The sequence below is a fragment of the Microtus pennsylvanicus genome, chromosome 18 (genome assembly GCF_037038515.1).
Source record: "Microtus pennsylvanicus isolate mMicPen1 chromosome 18, mMicPen1.hap1, whole genome shotgun sequence".
Lineage (NCBI taxonomy): Eukaryota > Metazoa > Chordata > Mammalia > Rodentia > Cricetidae > Microtus > Microtus pennsylvanicus.
The window spans coordinates 40,853,043-40,871,035 of NC_134596.1; the positions used below are offsets into that span (position 1 = coordinate 40,853,043).

Here is a 17,993-nt window from a genome sequence, read left to right on the forward strand (position 1 = left end):
GACCTGGGCACACTCACTGCTGTGTGTGCACCGGGACACACATCAAACCCCTTGGTCACCTGTCCTCCACGGTACATAGACTGTCACCTTTCCAAAGCTGTACAACCAAACCCTTAGGAACTCCCTCCTGCCTCCTGCCCCTTCTTTCATCTGGGACAAACGTGCAGGTCCTTCCCAGGGTCAGATGTCATTCACGTTTCCCAGCAGCTGGCTCCAGCCTCAGCCTGGCTGGCTCATTTCCCACTTCAGCCTCCTGCCCTGTCACCATGCCCAGCACTAACCACTCCACTCACAGAGCAGCGGAGTGGGGGCGGGGCTGGAAAACCAGCCGCGTTGCCCTCCTCACTCCAAGGATACCCAACAGCCCTACAAGGACACACGATAGCTCCAGGATCTGCTCCAGGAGCCTCTGGTCCCCAATCTGTTGGCACTCTTTCTGGCACACTGGCCTCCTGGTTCTGCCCGGGGTACACTTGGGACTTTTACACATGTGCGTCCCTCTTCCTGCAAAGTCCCCCTGGGGGAGGGCAGTGCCTTCATTTCCCAGTAAGGCCTGTCCTGAGCCTCATGAGTGATCCCAGGGCCTGTCACCGCCCCCGTCCTCATCCGTACCCTCCCCCCCCCCACACACAGCACAGCTGCTTTAATCTTTTACGGATTCTCTCACTGCTCCCCTCTGCTAGAGCCCAAGACTGAGAACAGGGTTTAGTTTTGTGTCTCTGCATTCACCGCTATGCCCTGGGACCTAGGCAATGTGTGGTATATGGAGACACTCAGGAAGCGTTTGTAGGTTGAACGAGTGTGTGCGTGCATGTGGGTGAATGGGTGATTGAGGGTGTGGAGTCTGCTCCCCCAGCCTCGGCCACCGAGTTTTCATCTGGTTCTGTTTTATTCAGGGACAGCCTCCTTCCTGGTGATTACCGGATCCTGGGGTATCTGGGAGCGCTTGGGGGTGAGGTAAAGACTGAAGCCAGTAGTCCAAAGGCTGGCATGAAACGGGGACAAAATGGATCTGAGGGAAGATGAAGCCATCATGGTGTCTGCCAGTGAGCAGGCGCATGGCAGGCAGGAGTGAGCAGCTGTCCTGCAGATATGTCTGGGATGGGACATTCATCTGGTTACACCCCACATGTGGGAAGGTGGCCTTCCTCCGCTTCACTGGTCCCCAAGTCAATAGGTCAGGGCAGGTTGTGAAGCCCTGAAGGGTGAGAACTCAGGGACTGGGGACTTGCTCAAGCTTGAGGGATTAGGTTCCCGGAAGCAGGCGCTATGGCATCCACCCTGACAGAAGAGCTACAGCTAAGATGCTCTCCTCGGGCCAATTCCCACAAGGCAGCAGCCAAGCTTCCAGTGCTTGCAGGATCTCTCTTGGCCGGGGACGTAGCTCACTTGGCACAGTTCCTGCCTTGCAAGCATGGAGACCTGAGTTCAGTCCCCCAAACCCACACATGAAAAGGTAAATTAGACGGAACCCCCTTGTAATCTCAGTGCTGGGGAGACAAGATTGGCAAAACGGAATTGGGACTCACTGGTCTGCCTGCCTAACCTACTTGGTGAGTTCCAGGCCAGTGAGAAAAGCAAAATGTATGGCTTCCGAGGAACAACATCTGGGGTGTCCCTCTGGCTTACACACACACACACCACACATGCACGCACGCACACACGCACACATTCACAGACTCTTGTCTGATGCCTCAGAGCAGCCCAGGGCCGCCTGATTCTAGATGACATAATTGTGTCACATGACAGTGGAACCTCTCTCAGCACAGGGAAGGGACTTGTCCAAGGTCACATTCAATCACTGCTGGAATGTCTATTTGTATCATAGCCAGGATAAAACATGTTCTCTGTGTGTGTGTGATGAGTGCAGGGACCAGTGTCACCCACAGAAGGGAAGATAGCCCCTATAAGACAGGCTTGGTACATAACCCTCCCCTTATTCCCCCGGGTGTTGGATCTATTCCAGGGCTCTGGGATCGCCCAGGAGCAGACCAAATAAGAGGTCATCCCTAGGCAGAGAGGAGAGAGGGAACTGGGAAGAGAGAAGCAAAGAGGAGGTGGGACAGTGTGGTAGCTGAGGCCTCTAACACCTTTGTGACCGGAAGCAGCATGGCAGCCAAGTCCTGAGGGGGCAGAGACCAAGGCAGCTATCCTAGCTGAACCCCCTCAAGATTGTTATTAAGGTGAAGGAAGCCCCCTCCCCTCCTTGACCTCAGTCCTGAATCTGCAGAACAGAAGACCACCTGTGTCTACAATTAAGTATGTCATCAGAGTCCCACTGAGTCCCTAGGGCCCACGGACACAGGGTATATAATAACAGACGTGAGGCAGAAAAGGCTTAGGGAACCTTCTCCTACCTTCTTCTTGTGGACCTCAGTTTCCCCCTTAGGAAACTGAGATTACTTCAGCACACACAACTCAAAACAAAAGCCACTCCAAAAACCACTCCACACACACACACAAAACACACTCCCCAAAAGACAAAAAAATCCAGCCCTCTCTCCCTTGGAGTCAGCCCCATAGGGCTGAGCTCTCCCATCACGGTCATCCTGAGGCCCGGGCTGGGGCTTTTACCTTCACGGAAGCCGCTGCCTGGCCGACCGTGCCGGGTGAATAACCACAGAGAAACTATAGGGGGAACCACAGGCAGGTGAGAGCCAGGATGGGGTGGGCCTGGGATAGAGGTCAAGGCGCTGGCCACCTCCCAATCAGCTCAGACTCTGCACAGGCACCGGAGAAAGGTGGCTCTGCCCTCCCTGCCAACCCCACTCCCACCGGGGCCCTGGGAAGGAATGAAGGAAAAGCAGCCCAGCAAGAAACTCCAAGTGACCTTTGCTGGGCTTCACATGGGGGCAGAGTGGATAGTCCTCCGTACAGCTCAGGGTCTGGGTGGCCAGCATGCCACACCTGTCCTGTGTCTCCCCTTATATCTAGCACAGCGACCTCCAAGGCAAAGCCAGCCCCAAGTCCCAAGTGACCTCCCACACAGCCCTTCCTTCTCTGAGCCTCATACCCCAGTCATATCCTGGGTCAGTAAACCAGGACTAGACAGAAGCATTTTGTAGACCTTCCCTTCTGGATGCCCAGCTAAGCCCTGTCCCCTGTCCCTACTCTGAAGTTCAAGGGGCTCCATAGATGGACAAGACTCAGGGTGGGGGTCTGGATTTGAACCTGGCTCCCAAGGTGAACATCCAACAGCCTTACCATGGCAACGTCAGCCTGGAAAATCTGCTTTATGAACTTGTTCCGGGAAGAGTGGACCAACTGAATGATGTCCCCATGCAAGGTGTCCCGGTTCTTCTCCAGGAAGCCTGGAAGTGACAAAAAGTCATCATGGCTCCTCCAGCAGGGGATCCCCAAACCCACGACATCTGAGCCAGAAGGACCTATAGAATTCACCTAGCTTGCCCCCATCCGTTCCTCAGTGGTGGGGACACTGAGTCTGGAGGGGACATGGGCTTACCAATATCACAGAGGAAATGAGGACAATCAATCCCCCAAACACATAGCCCTGCCCGCAGGTCTCTGTCTCAAGGAGAGAGCGAGGCTACCTTCTGGGTCATCCCTAAGCCACTATGAGCTTTTTAAACTAAGATGCCAGAGTCCATGATCCCCTGAAAGAGATCACATGTTAATGCTGTAAGTCACCAGCAAGACAACTAAACACCGCCACCTCCCGACTAGACAGAGCCGTGTATTTTACAGTGTCAGCCCTGCCTGACACTGGGACAGGCACTTACTATCTCCTCCATGTGATGAGGGAGAAAACTGATTTCAGTGAAGTCAGAGCAGCAAGCCATGGCAGAGTGAACACTCGAACCCAGGACCCTAGTGCCAACCCAGGGAGGCTCCCCACACCCAGAGGGCACTGCCATTCTCGGAGATAGAAGAACTAGAGCAGTACAGAAGATGAGGTACCCACAGGCTAGAAATGCCTGAGGGGTGAAAACATTGTCAGGTACAGGACTTGGGCCACCTCTTAGGGCAGATCCTGGGCCTGGTGTCATGGCGATGGAAGGGTAAGTTTTACAATGGCAGGATCTCTTATTAGAGCTATGCCCACCTCGTGTGACATGAAGGTCCCTTTCAAGATTTTGGTGTCCCTGTCTGGGAGGAGAAAGGTAGAACCATGTATATACCCACTGATTTCTGAACCAGTTCATAAGGGAGCCTGCCACATGGCCCTAGATTGCTCTGAATGTCAGGGGGCTTTGGGCCCTGGGTGGGACCCTTCAGGACAATGGACAGGATGTCAGTATTACACCCACAGTGAATGCCAATTTGGGGCTGGCCTTTCACACCAGGGTGGAAGCAAGACTCTCTGCAGGAAAGCTTCAAAGCTGCAGAGATTGCAGGACTGCAGGCAGGGTGAGCTGGGTTTTCACCCCTACTTAATTTCCAGCCTCTCTCTCTCTCTCTCTCTCTCTCTCTCTCTCTCTCTCTCTCTCTCTCTCTCTCTTTCATTTTTTAAGACAGGGTTCCTCTGTATAGCCCTGGTTGTCCTAGAACTTACTCTGTAAACCAGGCTGGCCTCAAACTCACAGAGATCCACCTGCCTCTGCCCCCCAAGTGCAGGGATTAAAGGCGTGCACCACCAATGCTCACGTCAGCATTTTTTAAAGATTTGCTTTTAAGACAGACGGTGGATCTGGCTAGTTCAGAACTCACAGAGATCCCCCTGTCTCTACTCTTTCTACTCTACTCCCTTCTGAGTTCAACACCAGACCCAGCAAGATTTATCCTTCTGTATGTCTATGACATGTGAAGGTGGGTAGCACAGAGGGCATTGGATCCCTTAGAGCTGGAGCCACAGGCAATTGTGAACCACCTAACTTGAGCTCAGTTCCTCTGGAAGAGCATTTAACTACTGACTGTCAGCTTTAAGTGAGCCAGCTGCATGCCCTTGGGATGGGTTGGGAGGGGGAAGATGATGTCCACACGTCCCCTCTAGTGCTGTTAGGCTATATCAGGTCATAGAAGAACAGTTTAGTTCCCTTTTGAGCCTGAGTTTCCCCATTGCACAAAAGAGCACAGAGCCCCTCCTGTGAGCAGGAACTCACATAGACCCCACACCCACAGCACCACCCATGTTCCCATCAGCGCACGAAGAAGAACACAGTATGGTATATCACGTGGCAGAATAGTAGTCAGCCATGAAAACGAAGGACATTGACCCATGTCACAACGTAGATAAACCCGGACGGAACTGTAATCAGCCATGTAAGCCAGACTCTAAGAGACAGATGGTGTGACTCCATTTACATGAGGTACCTAGGTGGTGAGGTCATAGCAACAGAAGGGAGAATGGAGGTGGTGTTGGGCCAGGTGGTGAAGGATGGGGTAACTGATGGTGGACTGACCTCTGTGTGGAGTCATGGAAAGCTCTGGAAAGGGCGGTGGTGAAGACTCAGTGGTGTAAATCTGTGTCGTGGCACTGAATTAGAGTGTTAGGTGGTTACAGGGGTAAATTTGCATTGTGGATGCTTTTGCCACAATTAAGTGTGTGTGTGTGTGTGTGTGTGTGTGTGTGCGTGTGTGTGTTTTAATCAACATCTGAAGGACTGGGGATGTAGCTCAGGGGTGGAGTACTTGAATAGCATAGCTTTGAACCCCAGTATCATAAGAAAACAAAAACAAGCCCAGAATTCAGGAGGCAGGAGCAAGTGGATCTCTGTGCTCCACATCAGCCTGGTCTACATGGTGAGTTCCAGGCCAGCTGGGGCTCCATAGTGAGATCTTGTCTTTTTTTTTTTCCAAAATAAAGCAAAAAGCAAAGCACTGGATGGCATGCTTCCTGTAGCCCCTTCTGTCCCCTCTGACCTCTGTGCCATGTGGTCTCACTCCTAGCCTAGGGAGAGGGACGGGTGGGGCACAGGCAGAAAGACGGACGGACACGGACGGACGGACGGACACACACACACACACACATACACACACACCCATACCTTGAGTCTCGTAATAGACAATGCCCGCAAAGTGGTTGATCCCAAACTGGGTGTCGTGGCTGTTCTTGGGCGGTACGTAGTTGGCGTTGAGCCTGTGTTGCGAATTCAGCTTATGCAGCATGGTAGCATCCGTGCCCTGAGGGAGCAGAGGAGCCACTGCCAAGATGCTGCCATCCAGTGGCGCCTGCTTACGTCCTCCCATCTTTCTCAGCAGCTGCCCCTGCCATCCCCCCAACAGGTTCTCCGAGCCTCGACGCCCATCTGTGAAGTGGGTGAACTGGAACCGCTCATCACTGAATGCACATCCCAGTCTATGCCAGCTAGTTCCCATGATGCAAATCCTTGGACGGCTAAGGCTGGAGGACGTCCAGAACCCAGGAGTTCAAGGCCAACATGGCCAATAGCAAGACTCTAATCTCAATGACTTTCCCCGAGGGCAATCCTATGTTCCCATCATAACCATCATGATCCATCACGAGCATCTATCCTGAACCAGCTGTGAACTTAGATCTCCATGGTTTAGCCCAGGGCCCAGGACCCAGTAGAACACAGGCGACCCCTGCTCACTGCATCAACACCCTGGAACCAGCCCGAGGCACCTGAGCAAGCTCACGTTGCTTGTCCCGGGTGGCAGATGGGGAAACTGAGGGTTGGCGTGCCCACCTTGGGGAACTTGCTCTCCTCGTCGATGAGGGAGATGACGTTCATCGGCCGGTTGGCGATCATGTCGAGCGCGTCCTGGTTGTCAGTGAACTCAATGTGCAGCCAGTCGATGCTCTCCAGGTCGTACTCCTCCTGCTCCAGCTTGAACACGTGCCGCACGAAGAACTGCTGCAGGTGCTCGTTGGCGAAGTTAATGCAGAGCTGCTCAAAGCTACGAAGGGCAGAGGGCAGGGACATGTGGTCCTCCTGTCACCGAGACCCGGCCCTGTCTCTACCGTGTGACCTCAGGCACAAAGCTCCCATCGGGTGGACTGGGGTGGGCATGTCAAGTTCAACCCCCTATGCAGAAGACTCTGGGGACTGGCAAGGGCAAAGGACATGCCCAAGGTCACCGAGCATCAGAGAAGAGAGGTTGGCTAGAGCTAGGCTCAGGGCTCTTTCCTTGAGTGACCAGGACCCACCTAGGGCCCACCAATAAGGGGAAAGAGTCAGAACACTGGGAAGGTGGATCATAGGGAGATGATAGAATCAGTGAGAGGCCAAAGTTGACAAGCCCTGATGTCAGCACAACTGAGTGGCAGCCTCAACTCTCTTACTCAGTGTGGTAGGCTGGGAGATGCTGTGACATCCTGCATTGCAAGAATTGAAGTGACTGTGGCCATAAGCTCAGAGACCAGAGACCACCTCCCAAGTACCCAGGACAGCGTGAGCTTCTTCAGTATCCAGCTGGGCTAGCCTTACCTGAGCTGGGGCTGGCCATGAAAGGGATCTCCAGGATGACAAAAGTTAGGTTTCTCAAGCCTGGGGTGCTCTTGAAGGTGGGTGAGTGAGCCTAGATGCAGAGGCATGGCATTTCCCAGGTGTGGGGTCCCCCACACTACCTGTTCACAGCGAAGTTCTCAAACCCGAAGATGTCCAGGAGGCCGATGGACCGGCGAGAGTTCTTTACTTCCTGGGAGGGAGGTTTGTAGATGGCGGCATTGATCTTATCCACAATCCACACAAAGAGACGTCCGTAGATGCCCTGAAAGGTATCCATCAACTGTGCGATAAGATAGACCCTTCCGGGAGGCAGTCCCCATTTCTAGACCCTTTGGATCCTGGTTCCAGCCTTACCCATGCTATTAGCACCCCCAAGTCTTCACTGGGCCATCCCTGGTACCTCACATACACTCCTGACTCAGGAATTCATTTGCTGCCTTAAAGCTTCCCCGACCCTGAAAGGGGTCACTTTGGGGTCCAGCGACTTCACTTGTGTGTATCCCCATCCTCTGAATACCTTGAAGGTCCAGAGTCCAGCACAGGGCTGGCACAGACTGGGGACTTTGTGATTGGCAAGCACATGGGTATACAACATGAGGGTTGGAATCTTCCATCCAGCCAGACCTCACAAGACCTAAGGGGTCTGGTCCTAGCTGAGGACAGTTGATCAAAGCGAGCCTGGGGGCGTCCCTGAAGAGCGCAGAGCCAACTTCTGTGGAATGCCTGGCCTTTGGACTCAGAAGACAACAGAGGGAACTTGGGCACTAGAGAGTCAAAGACTCTAGCTGCACCCTAGCCCAGGGGCTGCCGAAGCAAGGGTCAGCTTGGAAACACCTCAAACTCCTGAGGGGCAGAGAGAACAGGGTCACTCCACTCACCCACCTTGACAAAGGCATCCCGCACATCCAGCGCCTGCTCCCTGCTGAGGGGGGTGGACACTGTCTCCCCACGGGTGATGAGGGTGCGGCTGGTGAGGCAGCTCATCAGGTCCGGGGGGTTCACCTAGAGCAAGCGCCCAGGTGTCGGCCCAGCCCCAAACTTTCATCCCAGTTGGCTCCCTTCCCCATTTCTTCCCAGGTATTGCAGGGCCCTGGCCCAGGCCACCATTGTAGTGACAGGAGCCCAGGACCACACAGAGCTGCCCCCTGACTGAACAGAACTCTCCTGTCCAAGGGCACCACAGCCAATTCCCCCCTCAGCCGACTGAGTCAGAAACTGACCTGAGAGAGAGAGAGAGAGAGAGAGAGAGAGAGAGAGAGAGAGAGAGAGAGAGAGAAAGGCTAGCACTGACCTCAAGCAGAGAAGCAGCTGTGGCTAGTGACGGGGAGAAGAGGACCTCACAGGCATCCAAGTTTTCAAATGTCCGGGCTGCCAGCAGAAAGGGACACAGTGTCAGGAAGGGAGGAACAGGGGCAGGGAGACTCTTGAGGAAGAGCAGGCGGCCATGTCTATTCTCTGGGACCTGCCCTGTCCCCAGAGAGCACTGTCAGTGTGGCCAATGTACATCTGATTAATATTCTCATGACGTGTTCTCATGGTGGGCACCCTGAGAGTAGTATTAGCCTGGGACTGTTTTAGCTCTTGGAACATTCATCACTGCATGAACCTCCCAGAGTCCTCTACTCTGCCAGGACCCATGCTGGGCACCAGTGAGAAGGCAGAATGGAACCCGTGCCTTCTTCCAAATGACCACCTCCCACTCTAGGATACAGTGGTGCCAAATAAGTGCACGTGCTCTGCTTTGTCTCACCCCTTACAGACTGCTGTTTGGTCATTCACACCACAGCATGAACCCAAAGATTTACCCTCTCTTGGGGACACCTCACCTTAAGAAACCAAATGGGCACTCTGGAAAGCAGTGTTTCGGTTTCTCAGGAAATTCGGGATCAACCTACCCCTGGATCCAGCAATACCACTCTTGGGAATATACCCAAGAGAGGCCCTATCATACAACAAAAGTATATGCTCAACTATGTTCATGGCAGCATTGTTTGTAATAGCCAGAACCTGGAAACAACCTAGATGCCCTTCAATGGAAGAATGGATGAAGAAAGTATGGAATATTTACATATTAGAGTATTACTCAGCAGTAAAAAACAAGGACTTCTTGAATTTTGCATACAAATGGATGGAAATAGAAAACACTATCCTGAGTGAGGTAAGCCAGACCCAAAAAGAGGAACATGGGATGTACTCACTCATATTTGGTTTCTAGCCATAAACAAAGGACATTGAGCTTATAATTCATGTTCCTAGAGAAGCTAAATAAGAAGGTGAATCCAAAGACAAACACATAGGCATCCTCATGAATATTAATCTTCATCAGGCGATGAAAGGAGACAGAGACAGAGACCCACATTGGAGCACCGGACAGAAATCTCAAGGTCCAAATCAGGAGCAGAAGGAGACGGAGCACGAGCAAGGAACTCAGGATCGCGAGGGGTGCACCCACACACTGAGACAATGGGGATGTTCTATCGGGAACTCACCAAGGCCAGCTGGCCTGGGTCTGAAAAAGCATGGGATAAATCCGGACTAGCTGAACATAGCGGACAATGAGGAATACTGAGAACTCAAGAACAATCGCAGTGGGTTTTTGATCCTACTGCACTTACTGCCTTTGGGGGAGCCTAGGCAGTTTGGATGCTCACCTTACTAGACCTGGATAGAGGTGGGCAGTCCTTGGGCTTCCCACAGGTCAGGGAACCCTGATTGCTCTTCGAGCACATGAGGGAGGGGGACTTGATCGGGGGAGGGGGAGGGAAATGGGAGGTGGTTGCGGGGAGGAGGCAGAAATCCTTAATAAATAAATAAATTAAAAAAAAAGAAAAACCAAAAAAAAATAAAAAAATTAAATTAAATTAAAAAAAAAAGAAACCACATGGGGAAAGGATCTTAAAGGGCCCCAGTCAGCTCTGAACACCTCACCTCTGTGATCAGACTGCCACACAGTGTACCACCCCTGAGGCTGACGTCAGGTTGGCATCCCTCCCAGCCTGCATCTCAGACGATACCGCCGTGACAGACAGCGTTGCTAGCACCCAGAAGCCAGGTGCCAGGCTACCTGAGTGGGGTGTGTCACTGTGGCGCAGGGCACCGTGGGGTCTCACCCTCATACTGCAGGTTGCCCATGTGTAGGATGGCAGCCAGAAGCTTCGAGATCTCCCAGTTCTCCGTGTCCGTGAACATGAGGACCTTCATGGCTGAGCGGATGTTGGCGTACTCCTGACTGTCCACCCGGCCCTCACAGGTGATGCAGTTACCCTGGGGGCGGGGCATAAAAGAGGAGGACGGGAGGATGTCGGGGAGGCCAGGCAGGCAATGCTGCCAGGATATCTAGACCACTCCTGTGGGCTTCTCCAGGGCACCCTGCTGTGAGTAAGAACTTGGCGCTGACACCAGGTCCGCTCCATCAGCCACTTCCATCCCAGCTCAAAGCACCAATGCCTCACCAGGCTCCACACAGCCCCAGGGTGCCCGCTCTTCGGGGAACTCCCATTAACTGTAACCATGTGTGAATCATGGAGAACTATAGACACAGCCTGCTCCCTGGCGTGTGTGTGTGTGTGTGTGTGTCAGAGTGCGTCATTCAGCTAGTTACCCATAGCACCTCAACACCTTTAAATCCTGGGCAGACTCTCTCCAAGGAGGTAACTTAGAATTCTCAACCTCGCCGCTGTGTGCCCAGCCCCTAGAGTTCTCAACCTTCTTAATGCTGCGACACTTTAATACAGTTCCTTATGTTGTGATGACCCCCCCGACCATAAAATTATTTACATAACTGTCCTTCATGTATGTAATTTTGCTACAGGGGTACAGGCCCCAGTAACCAGCTCCCACAATTTTAGAAGGCCCAGCCTACAGGTGGGAGCCGATCCATGCACTTAGATCTATGGCTCCTGTGTGTTGTGTCCCCACGTCCCATGTTAACCACGAGAAAAGTGTCTGTGGTAAGAAGTCACTAGGGACATGTGCCCAACTGAGGTGGGCACTTTAAAGCACAAACAAACCTTAAAGTGTCCCAAGGCTGGGACAGAGTCACACGGGTGAATCTGGTCTTGTCTACATGACAGACAGGTGTCTACCCCAGGTGTCACCTGGGACTCACCATGGCCAAGTAGTTGTAGTCAGCAGCCTGGCCTAGGCCCAGCTTCTTCTTCTGCTCCTCATTCATACCCTCCAGCATGCAGTAGAACACGTGGTAGTTCCTCTCGTCAGGGGCCTGGAGATGGACACGCGTATTGGGACCAGAGAACACACAAGGGCAGGAATTCCACAGGGGACCTTAGACACTTTGGGAAGCAGATGGAAGGGCAGCATGGTAAAGGCTGGCTCAGACCATGTGGACGGGGGAGCCCACCTACCCAAGGCAGAGACTACCCACCCTAGAAGCCAGGGCTCACCTGGCGGCAGACTCGTGATTTCTCCAGCAGGTACTGCTCGATTTTGGCACCCTCGATGGCACCACGCTTGTTAAAGTGGATGTCAACGTACTTGCCAAAGCGGCTGGAGTTGTCGTTGCGGATGGTCTTGGCATTCCCAAATGCTGCAGAGTGATAGAGAGTACAGGTGAGACTGGAGGGACCCCAGTGCCAGCGCCGGACTCACCCTCAAAGCCTGGCCCTACCTTCCAGGATGGGAGTGGCCTCCAGCACCTGCTGCTCAATCCAGGAGTGCTGTCCGCTGATGGCCGCCAGGAACTGCAGGATCAGCTTTGTGCTCTCGGTCTTGCCTGCTCCTGACTCCCCACTGCAGAGGGTGGGGGTGGAGGACAGGCCTCAGTCCTGGCTGTCCCGTTAGCTGCTGTGTCTCACTACAGGTCGATGGTCTGATCCTCAGGGAGCACAGAGCTCCGCCCCACCCCACCCCTACTGGTCCTAAACATGACCCATGGGAACTGCTCAACTGATACTTTGGCCTCTTGTTTAGCCCGAGGGAAAACAGAAGACAGATTTAAATTGACTGTAGCTTTAACAGGAACCTTAGGAAACAATGTTGCCCTCAAAAGCTAACATCAGCCCAGGTGATGTTAAGCAAAGATGTAAGGGCAACTCTATACACCGTGACATAGAGGCACAGCCAGCTCCTGCGGAGCATCGTGGCCTTCCAACCACGGAACAGTCTCTAATATAGTCACAGGAGGGCAGAGAGCTGGGGCTTGCACCGGGAGTGGGGCTGTGCCGCCCACCTGATGATACAGCACTGGTCCCGGCTGTTGCGTTTCATGTTGAAGTAGCAGTTGTCGGCAATAGCGAAGATGTGGGGGGGCATCTCCCCTATCTTCTTGTTGGTGTACTGGCGGATGTGCTCTGGCGAGTAGATCGAGAGCAGCTGGTAGGGGTTCACAGCTACCAAGATGGAACCCGTGTATGTCTGCAAGCAGCAAAGGACAGGAGTTTACACTGTCAGGCAGCAGGGGAGGAGGGGGATCTCTACCCTGTGCGACTCTGGAGTCCACAGACATGGCAGGAATCAAGAGGGCCTCAGACTGGCTTTGGGTCTGGCTCAGAGACATTTGATGAAGGGAGGAGGGGCCAGCAGGAGGTCCCTAAGCCTGGGTTGTATCATCCGATCTGTAAAAAGGATGAAACATAACTGTCCCTATGAAGATGCATTAGATACTGTATTTTCAGATTCAAAGCACAGAGCAGGGACAACTCAAATACTGACTCCAACCTTTGGCCCCAATCTCTGCACCTAAGACTTCTAAAGCAAAATTCAAAAGCTGGACCGTGTTCAGAGGGGAGATTGGGATGGTAAGGAGGCCACAGCGGGGCCAGGGCATAAAGAGCAGAAGGGCCGGGGCTGGAATGTGGTACAGAATGGGCTGGGATTTGGGGCTTGGACAAGGACTTTTTCTTTAGCGCCCCCAGGGCAGAGGTAGCTGTGGCACCCATGGATGGAGCTTGGGGACCAGAGGCTGTGTCCATTCTGTTCCTGTTTAAGAGTATGGGCACGACTTCCTGCTGTGTCCTGGGGTCCTGTCACACAGGGCAGGGTGGGGCAATGAGGGGGGAGTTACTCCTCCCACCTCCCACCCCACCCACGCTAGAAAATGTCAAGCCCTGCCTATTGTTGCTGTGTATGTTTTGATGTCTGGAGCCCAGACAGGCTGAAGACAGATGTGTCTACACGGGAGGTGACAGCCACTCCCATCTCTCCAACCTCCGCCACCTTTCCAGGACTCGGTGCACTACACAAGATCAGCCACCATTCCCCAGCAGCTCTGTCCAGGCAGGGAAAGCAGCTGTGGTGCCCAGCTCAGGCCAGGGGTGGTGCAGAGAAGCAATGACCAAGCCGAGAGACCCCCGTTTCAGAAACTCCCCTCCCCTTAAGCCACCTCCTCTCAGCACCGCAACCAGGAGCTCCCAAGATTCACTTTCACAGCTCAGCTCAGCGCCAGGAGCCCAAGCAGGCAAACAAAGGAAGCCAGGAGGCCAAGAGGAACCATCCAGCCCAGGCGGCAAGCCTCACACTCACCCGCCCTCCACAGTTGGTCTGTTACAAAGTAACGAACAGATAGAGACAATCAGTCAATGCTGAAGAAGCCACAGAGACGTCTCCAGGAGCCCAGGCAGGACCCGGTGGCCGTCATCCCACAGCTCCATCCCACACAGCTGTGCAATATAGCTGACTCCTGTCTCCAGATGGGGAACTCATCCACGCCTGAGAGTCAGCCTCAAGGAACATCACTGTGGCCAGCCTCAGTATGCTCTTCTGTGAAAGGGGATGGCTTGCTACCCACTTCCAGGGTTGCTGCAGAGACTAAAGAACTAAGGCACTGTTCTTGCTAGGTAGCAGGGGCATCGTGCCACCTTAATCTCTTCTTAATACTTGCACAAGGGTGTGACACCTGTCACCAACACACAGCAGGAGGCTGGCCCCCCAAAGTCACTCCACACCCTCACCATCAGAGCTCCGAGGAGCCCTGCGTTCTTCGGTGAGAGGTGGGAGCTGGCCAGCAGCAGATGTGGCCTAAAGGCCATGACATTTAGGGGGAATCTGACGGAGAAAAGTCATTCTGGAAACCACAGATGACAGATAGCATTTACCATTTCAGACCCAATGACCAGACTATAGAATCACCCTGAGAGGTTCATTGGCAAGGGAAGTGACAGAAAGGAATGTGGAGATGTCACCATGTCCCCGGACTTCCTGCAGCTGCAGACGGAGCCTGTTCTCCCACCACCGCTCCGGGTTCTTTCCATTCAGTTTGCAACCCAAGGGCCTCCTGGGCTCAAGAGTCTTCAGTGTCCCTCCTGGAGGTCACCACATGATGGGTTCCCAAGCCAGCACCCCTCCAACCCTGCTCTCAGCCGGCCCAACTCAGCCTCTACTACCATCATGCCCTTCACCCAGGTGGACCCTCCACTCCTCCCTGTCACCAGCCCACAGTCCCTGCTGTGCTCCCTGGCCCAGGCTACCAGATCCTTATTGGTCCCCTCTGGCATTTCCCTACCTGGCTCTGGTCCCCACATTGCTCCATCTCCTCCACTTGCAGCCTACATTGGGCTCCACCAGGTTGGAAGCAGGTTGTTCTCTGCTGGGACCCATCCCTGCTTCCTATGAGCTCAGGACACGGTATGTATCTCTCTGATACTCTTCACCTTGCAAATGAGGAAGCCCTCCACTGAACCTGCGACCCAAATCTCCCCATTGTCCTGCTGAACCAGGCTGGAGCACTCGGCCCCATGCTTTTGACCATTGCACCCCACATGTTCTGACCATTGCACCCCACATGTTCCCTACAACACATTTTACTGGATGCTTGGTGGCTCTGGTTCAAGGTCTTTATCTCCCCACTGCCTAACAGAATATAGGACACACTCAGCAGTGTCTGTTAAGTGATAATGTGATTAGTTTGAATGGGCAGAGTCGTCAGCATCAGAGATTATCTCCGGGACTAGTACGGAAAGGAGCTAGGGACCATGACAGCCACGCTACCAAAAATAAGGCCTGGGATAAAAATGGTGAGAAAGACAGACTACCGTGAATAGACAAACTACTATCTGTGGAGAAGAGAACAAAAGTTTACATGAAGGTGTGCACACACGTGAAGGTATATGCACATGTGTGCACATATATTTGCCTGCCCCACATATAATGAACATGCAAGTACTCATGGTCAAACACATGTGTGTGCTTATGTGTACGCATGCATACGTGGGTATACACGTACACCATTTGAGTACATACAGGCACACAGTCTTTCCACTATGGGAACACTGAGATACGTAGCATCGTAATCACACGTACACCATTTGAGTACATACAGGCACACAGTCTTTCCACTATGGGAACACTGAGATACGTAGCATCGTAATCACACGTACACCATTTGAGTACATACAGGCACACAGTCTTTCCACTGTGGGAACACTGAGATACATAGCATCGTAATCAGCTAGAAGGAACACTGATTTATAGCACACACATCTGGTTGAGCCTGTACCATAATGGTCAGTGAGATTGTTCAGGAGTTAAAAGCACTCCCTGAGCAAGCCTGCTGACCCGAGTCTGAGCCACAGAACCCGTGTGAAAAGTTGACCGCAGCGACACGCATCTGTAATCCCAGCACTCCCACGGGAGAATGGGCTGGACACTCCGACTCCCACGGGAGAATGGGCTGGACACTCACAAGCCAGCTAGCCTGCTGTATGCAGCCCAGCAGAGCAACAAGAGAACCCCTGCCTCAAAACAAAAAGGAGAGAACCAGCCCCCCCAAAGTCGTTCTCACACTTCCACATGTGGTGGCTACACACTTATAATAAAAGCTCATGTTAAAATACTCAAAACCAGACTCCTTTCTTCAATGGGAAGTGTGTTCCCAGAAGAAGGGTAATGCCAAGAAGGTCCTGAGGGACACAAGCCTTTGCAACTCCAGATGTGAGGTATGGCCACTTTGCTTTCAAGATAGTCCCAGCTTGTCATCTTTTTGTTTGCTTGTTTTTGTTTTTGAGACAGGGTTTCTCTGTAGCTTTGGGTCCTGCCCTGGAACTAGCTCTTGTAAACCAGGCTGGCCTCGAACTCATAGAGATCTGCCTGCCTCTGCTTCCCAAGTGCTGGGATTAAAGATGTGCCCCACCACCGCCTGGCTAGCTAGCTTGTCATTTTCAATGAATATCTAAAACTTTGTTTTAATTTCTAACACCATAAATATCATTATATGACCCGAATAAACAAGAGTCTTTGGCTCCCTCAGCAATTGTAAAAGGCTTTGGGTTCTGATGAAACCATGGGACTTTCTATTCACCAAGTATCTCCAGGGCAAGTGTCCTGCCTGTGGAAATTGCCTCTGGGACCCCAAATTTCTTCCTTTATCTGTGGAATCATTTCTCTGCATTCCACTAAGAACTGGTAATGTTTCCACGGGGAGGGGTGAACTGGACGGTTCTAACGAGGGTCTCTGGTCCTTCTTTTCCTTTCCTAAGGACACATGCTACTTAGGCAGCCCCACCCTCATCTTGAGGATTCAGGGCCAGCCCCCATATGACACCAAAACACAGCAGCCAGCAACCCCTGGGCTCCCCAACTGGCAAGATGCTAAGCCTGTCCCTGAGCAACCCTGGCCTCTAGCTTCCAAACCCACAAGGCCTGTAAACCTGTATATAACAGCTCCTGCCCCGAACCCATTCCTAGAGCCCCCAGACCTGTGCCAAGGAAGAGGAGCCTGAGCCTCTGGATCTCAGCACAGCAGCAATGGGTGGTACTCACATAGATGAGGTGCTCCCTGTAGCGGATGAGCAGGTTGCGCAGAATGCCTGCCTCGTTGAGATCCCCCAGGCGGATCATGTCCTCCACTCCATGCACCGAGGTGGGGTGCATCGGCTTGATGTGCGTGGCATTTTGAGGGGAAATCCAATGCTCCTGCAGGCAACAGAGTCTTTCATATCAGCTGCTGCTCCTGGCCTGGGCTGTGCAGAGGGATGGGGGCCCCAGGCGCTGCTCGCCTCTGACTGGCTTGAATCTGGGGACTTTACTGGTCTCTACCCACCAAGGCAGCTCTTCTCCTCTTAAAGAATCTGGCTACAGGCATATAAGGAGGGCAAGGCAGAGACTGCATTGCTCCCACCTGAGGTTATCATTAAGGGGATTAGGTCCCCCAGTTACATTGAAGGCCAGAGTGAAAACATAGAAACTGGATTTAAGGGGCTTGACTTCAACGCCAGAGACTCCGGTCAACAAATACATACAAATAAGCTTAGAGAGTTCATAGAGAGCTCAGCAGGGCTATTGCGGCCAAGGCGCTGAGGTCACCTCTCCAGAAAGGTAGCATTCAAGCCGAGAACGTGTCTGTAAGAAGTGAGAGGGCCAAACAGCGGGCCAGCCAAACCAGCCCTTCCCAGGCCTTGTGGGCGTGGCCTGCGGGAGGTGCGCGCTGGGCAATGGTTCCACCAGGGTGTCTTTCACAGGCCTGGCTACTCCGAGCTGCGGGAGTGGAGATTTTCCGGACCTAAGAGATGAGTTTCTCTCTTCCTACCCCAGCCTCCTTTTGCCTGCACTATTCCCTGCAGCCACCAGATGGCAGATGAGGACATTCTAGGAGACTCTTGGATTCTTTGCTCTGGTCAATAGAGCCTTGGTTTCGTGAGGTTGCTGGATTCAGAACCTTCTCATAACCCG

The 17,993-nt window shown here is 53.0% G+C and overlaps 1 protein-coding gene across 1 annotated transcript in view; it reads right to left on the bottom strand.

Moving 5' to 3' along the window:
* Myo7a (myosin VIIA) overlaps positions 1 to 17,993 on the bottom strand; it is a 60,268-nt gene that overhangs the window by 34,243 nt on the left and 8,032 nt on the right. The window contains exons 3-14 of the mRNA XM_075952418.1: positions 17,085 to 17,237; positions 12,559 to 12,743; positions 11,998 to 12,119; positions 11,774 to 11,916; positions 11,479 to 11,592; positions 10,481 to 10,634; positions 8,662 to 8,738; positions 8,253 to 8,372; positions 7,490 to 7,632; positions 6,609 to 6,819; positions 5,946 to 6,081; positions 3,205 to 3,311 (exon numbers count right to left, since the gene is read on the bottom strand). Of these exons, the coding sequence (XP_075808533.1) occupies positions 3,205 to 3,311; positions 5,946 to 6,081; positions 6,609 to 6,819; positions 7,490 to 7,632; positions 8,253 to 8,372; positions 8,662 to 8,738; positions 10,481 to 10,634; positions 11,479 to 11,592; positions 11,774 to 11,916; positions 11,998 to 12,119; positions 12,559 to 12,743; positions 17,085 to 17,237 (1,665 nt within the window). The remainder of the gene's footprint in view (positions 1 to 3,204; positions 3,312 to 5,945; positions 6,082 to 6,608; positions 6,820 to 7,489; positions 7,633 to 8,252; positions 8,373 to 8,661; positions 8,739 to 10,480; positions 10,635 to 11,478; positions 11,593 to 11,773; positions 11,917 to 11,997; positions 12,120 to 12,558; positions 12,744 to 17,084; positions 17,238 to 17,993) is intronic.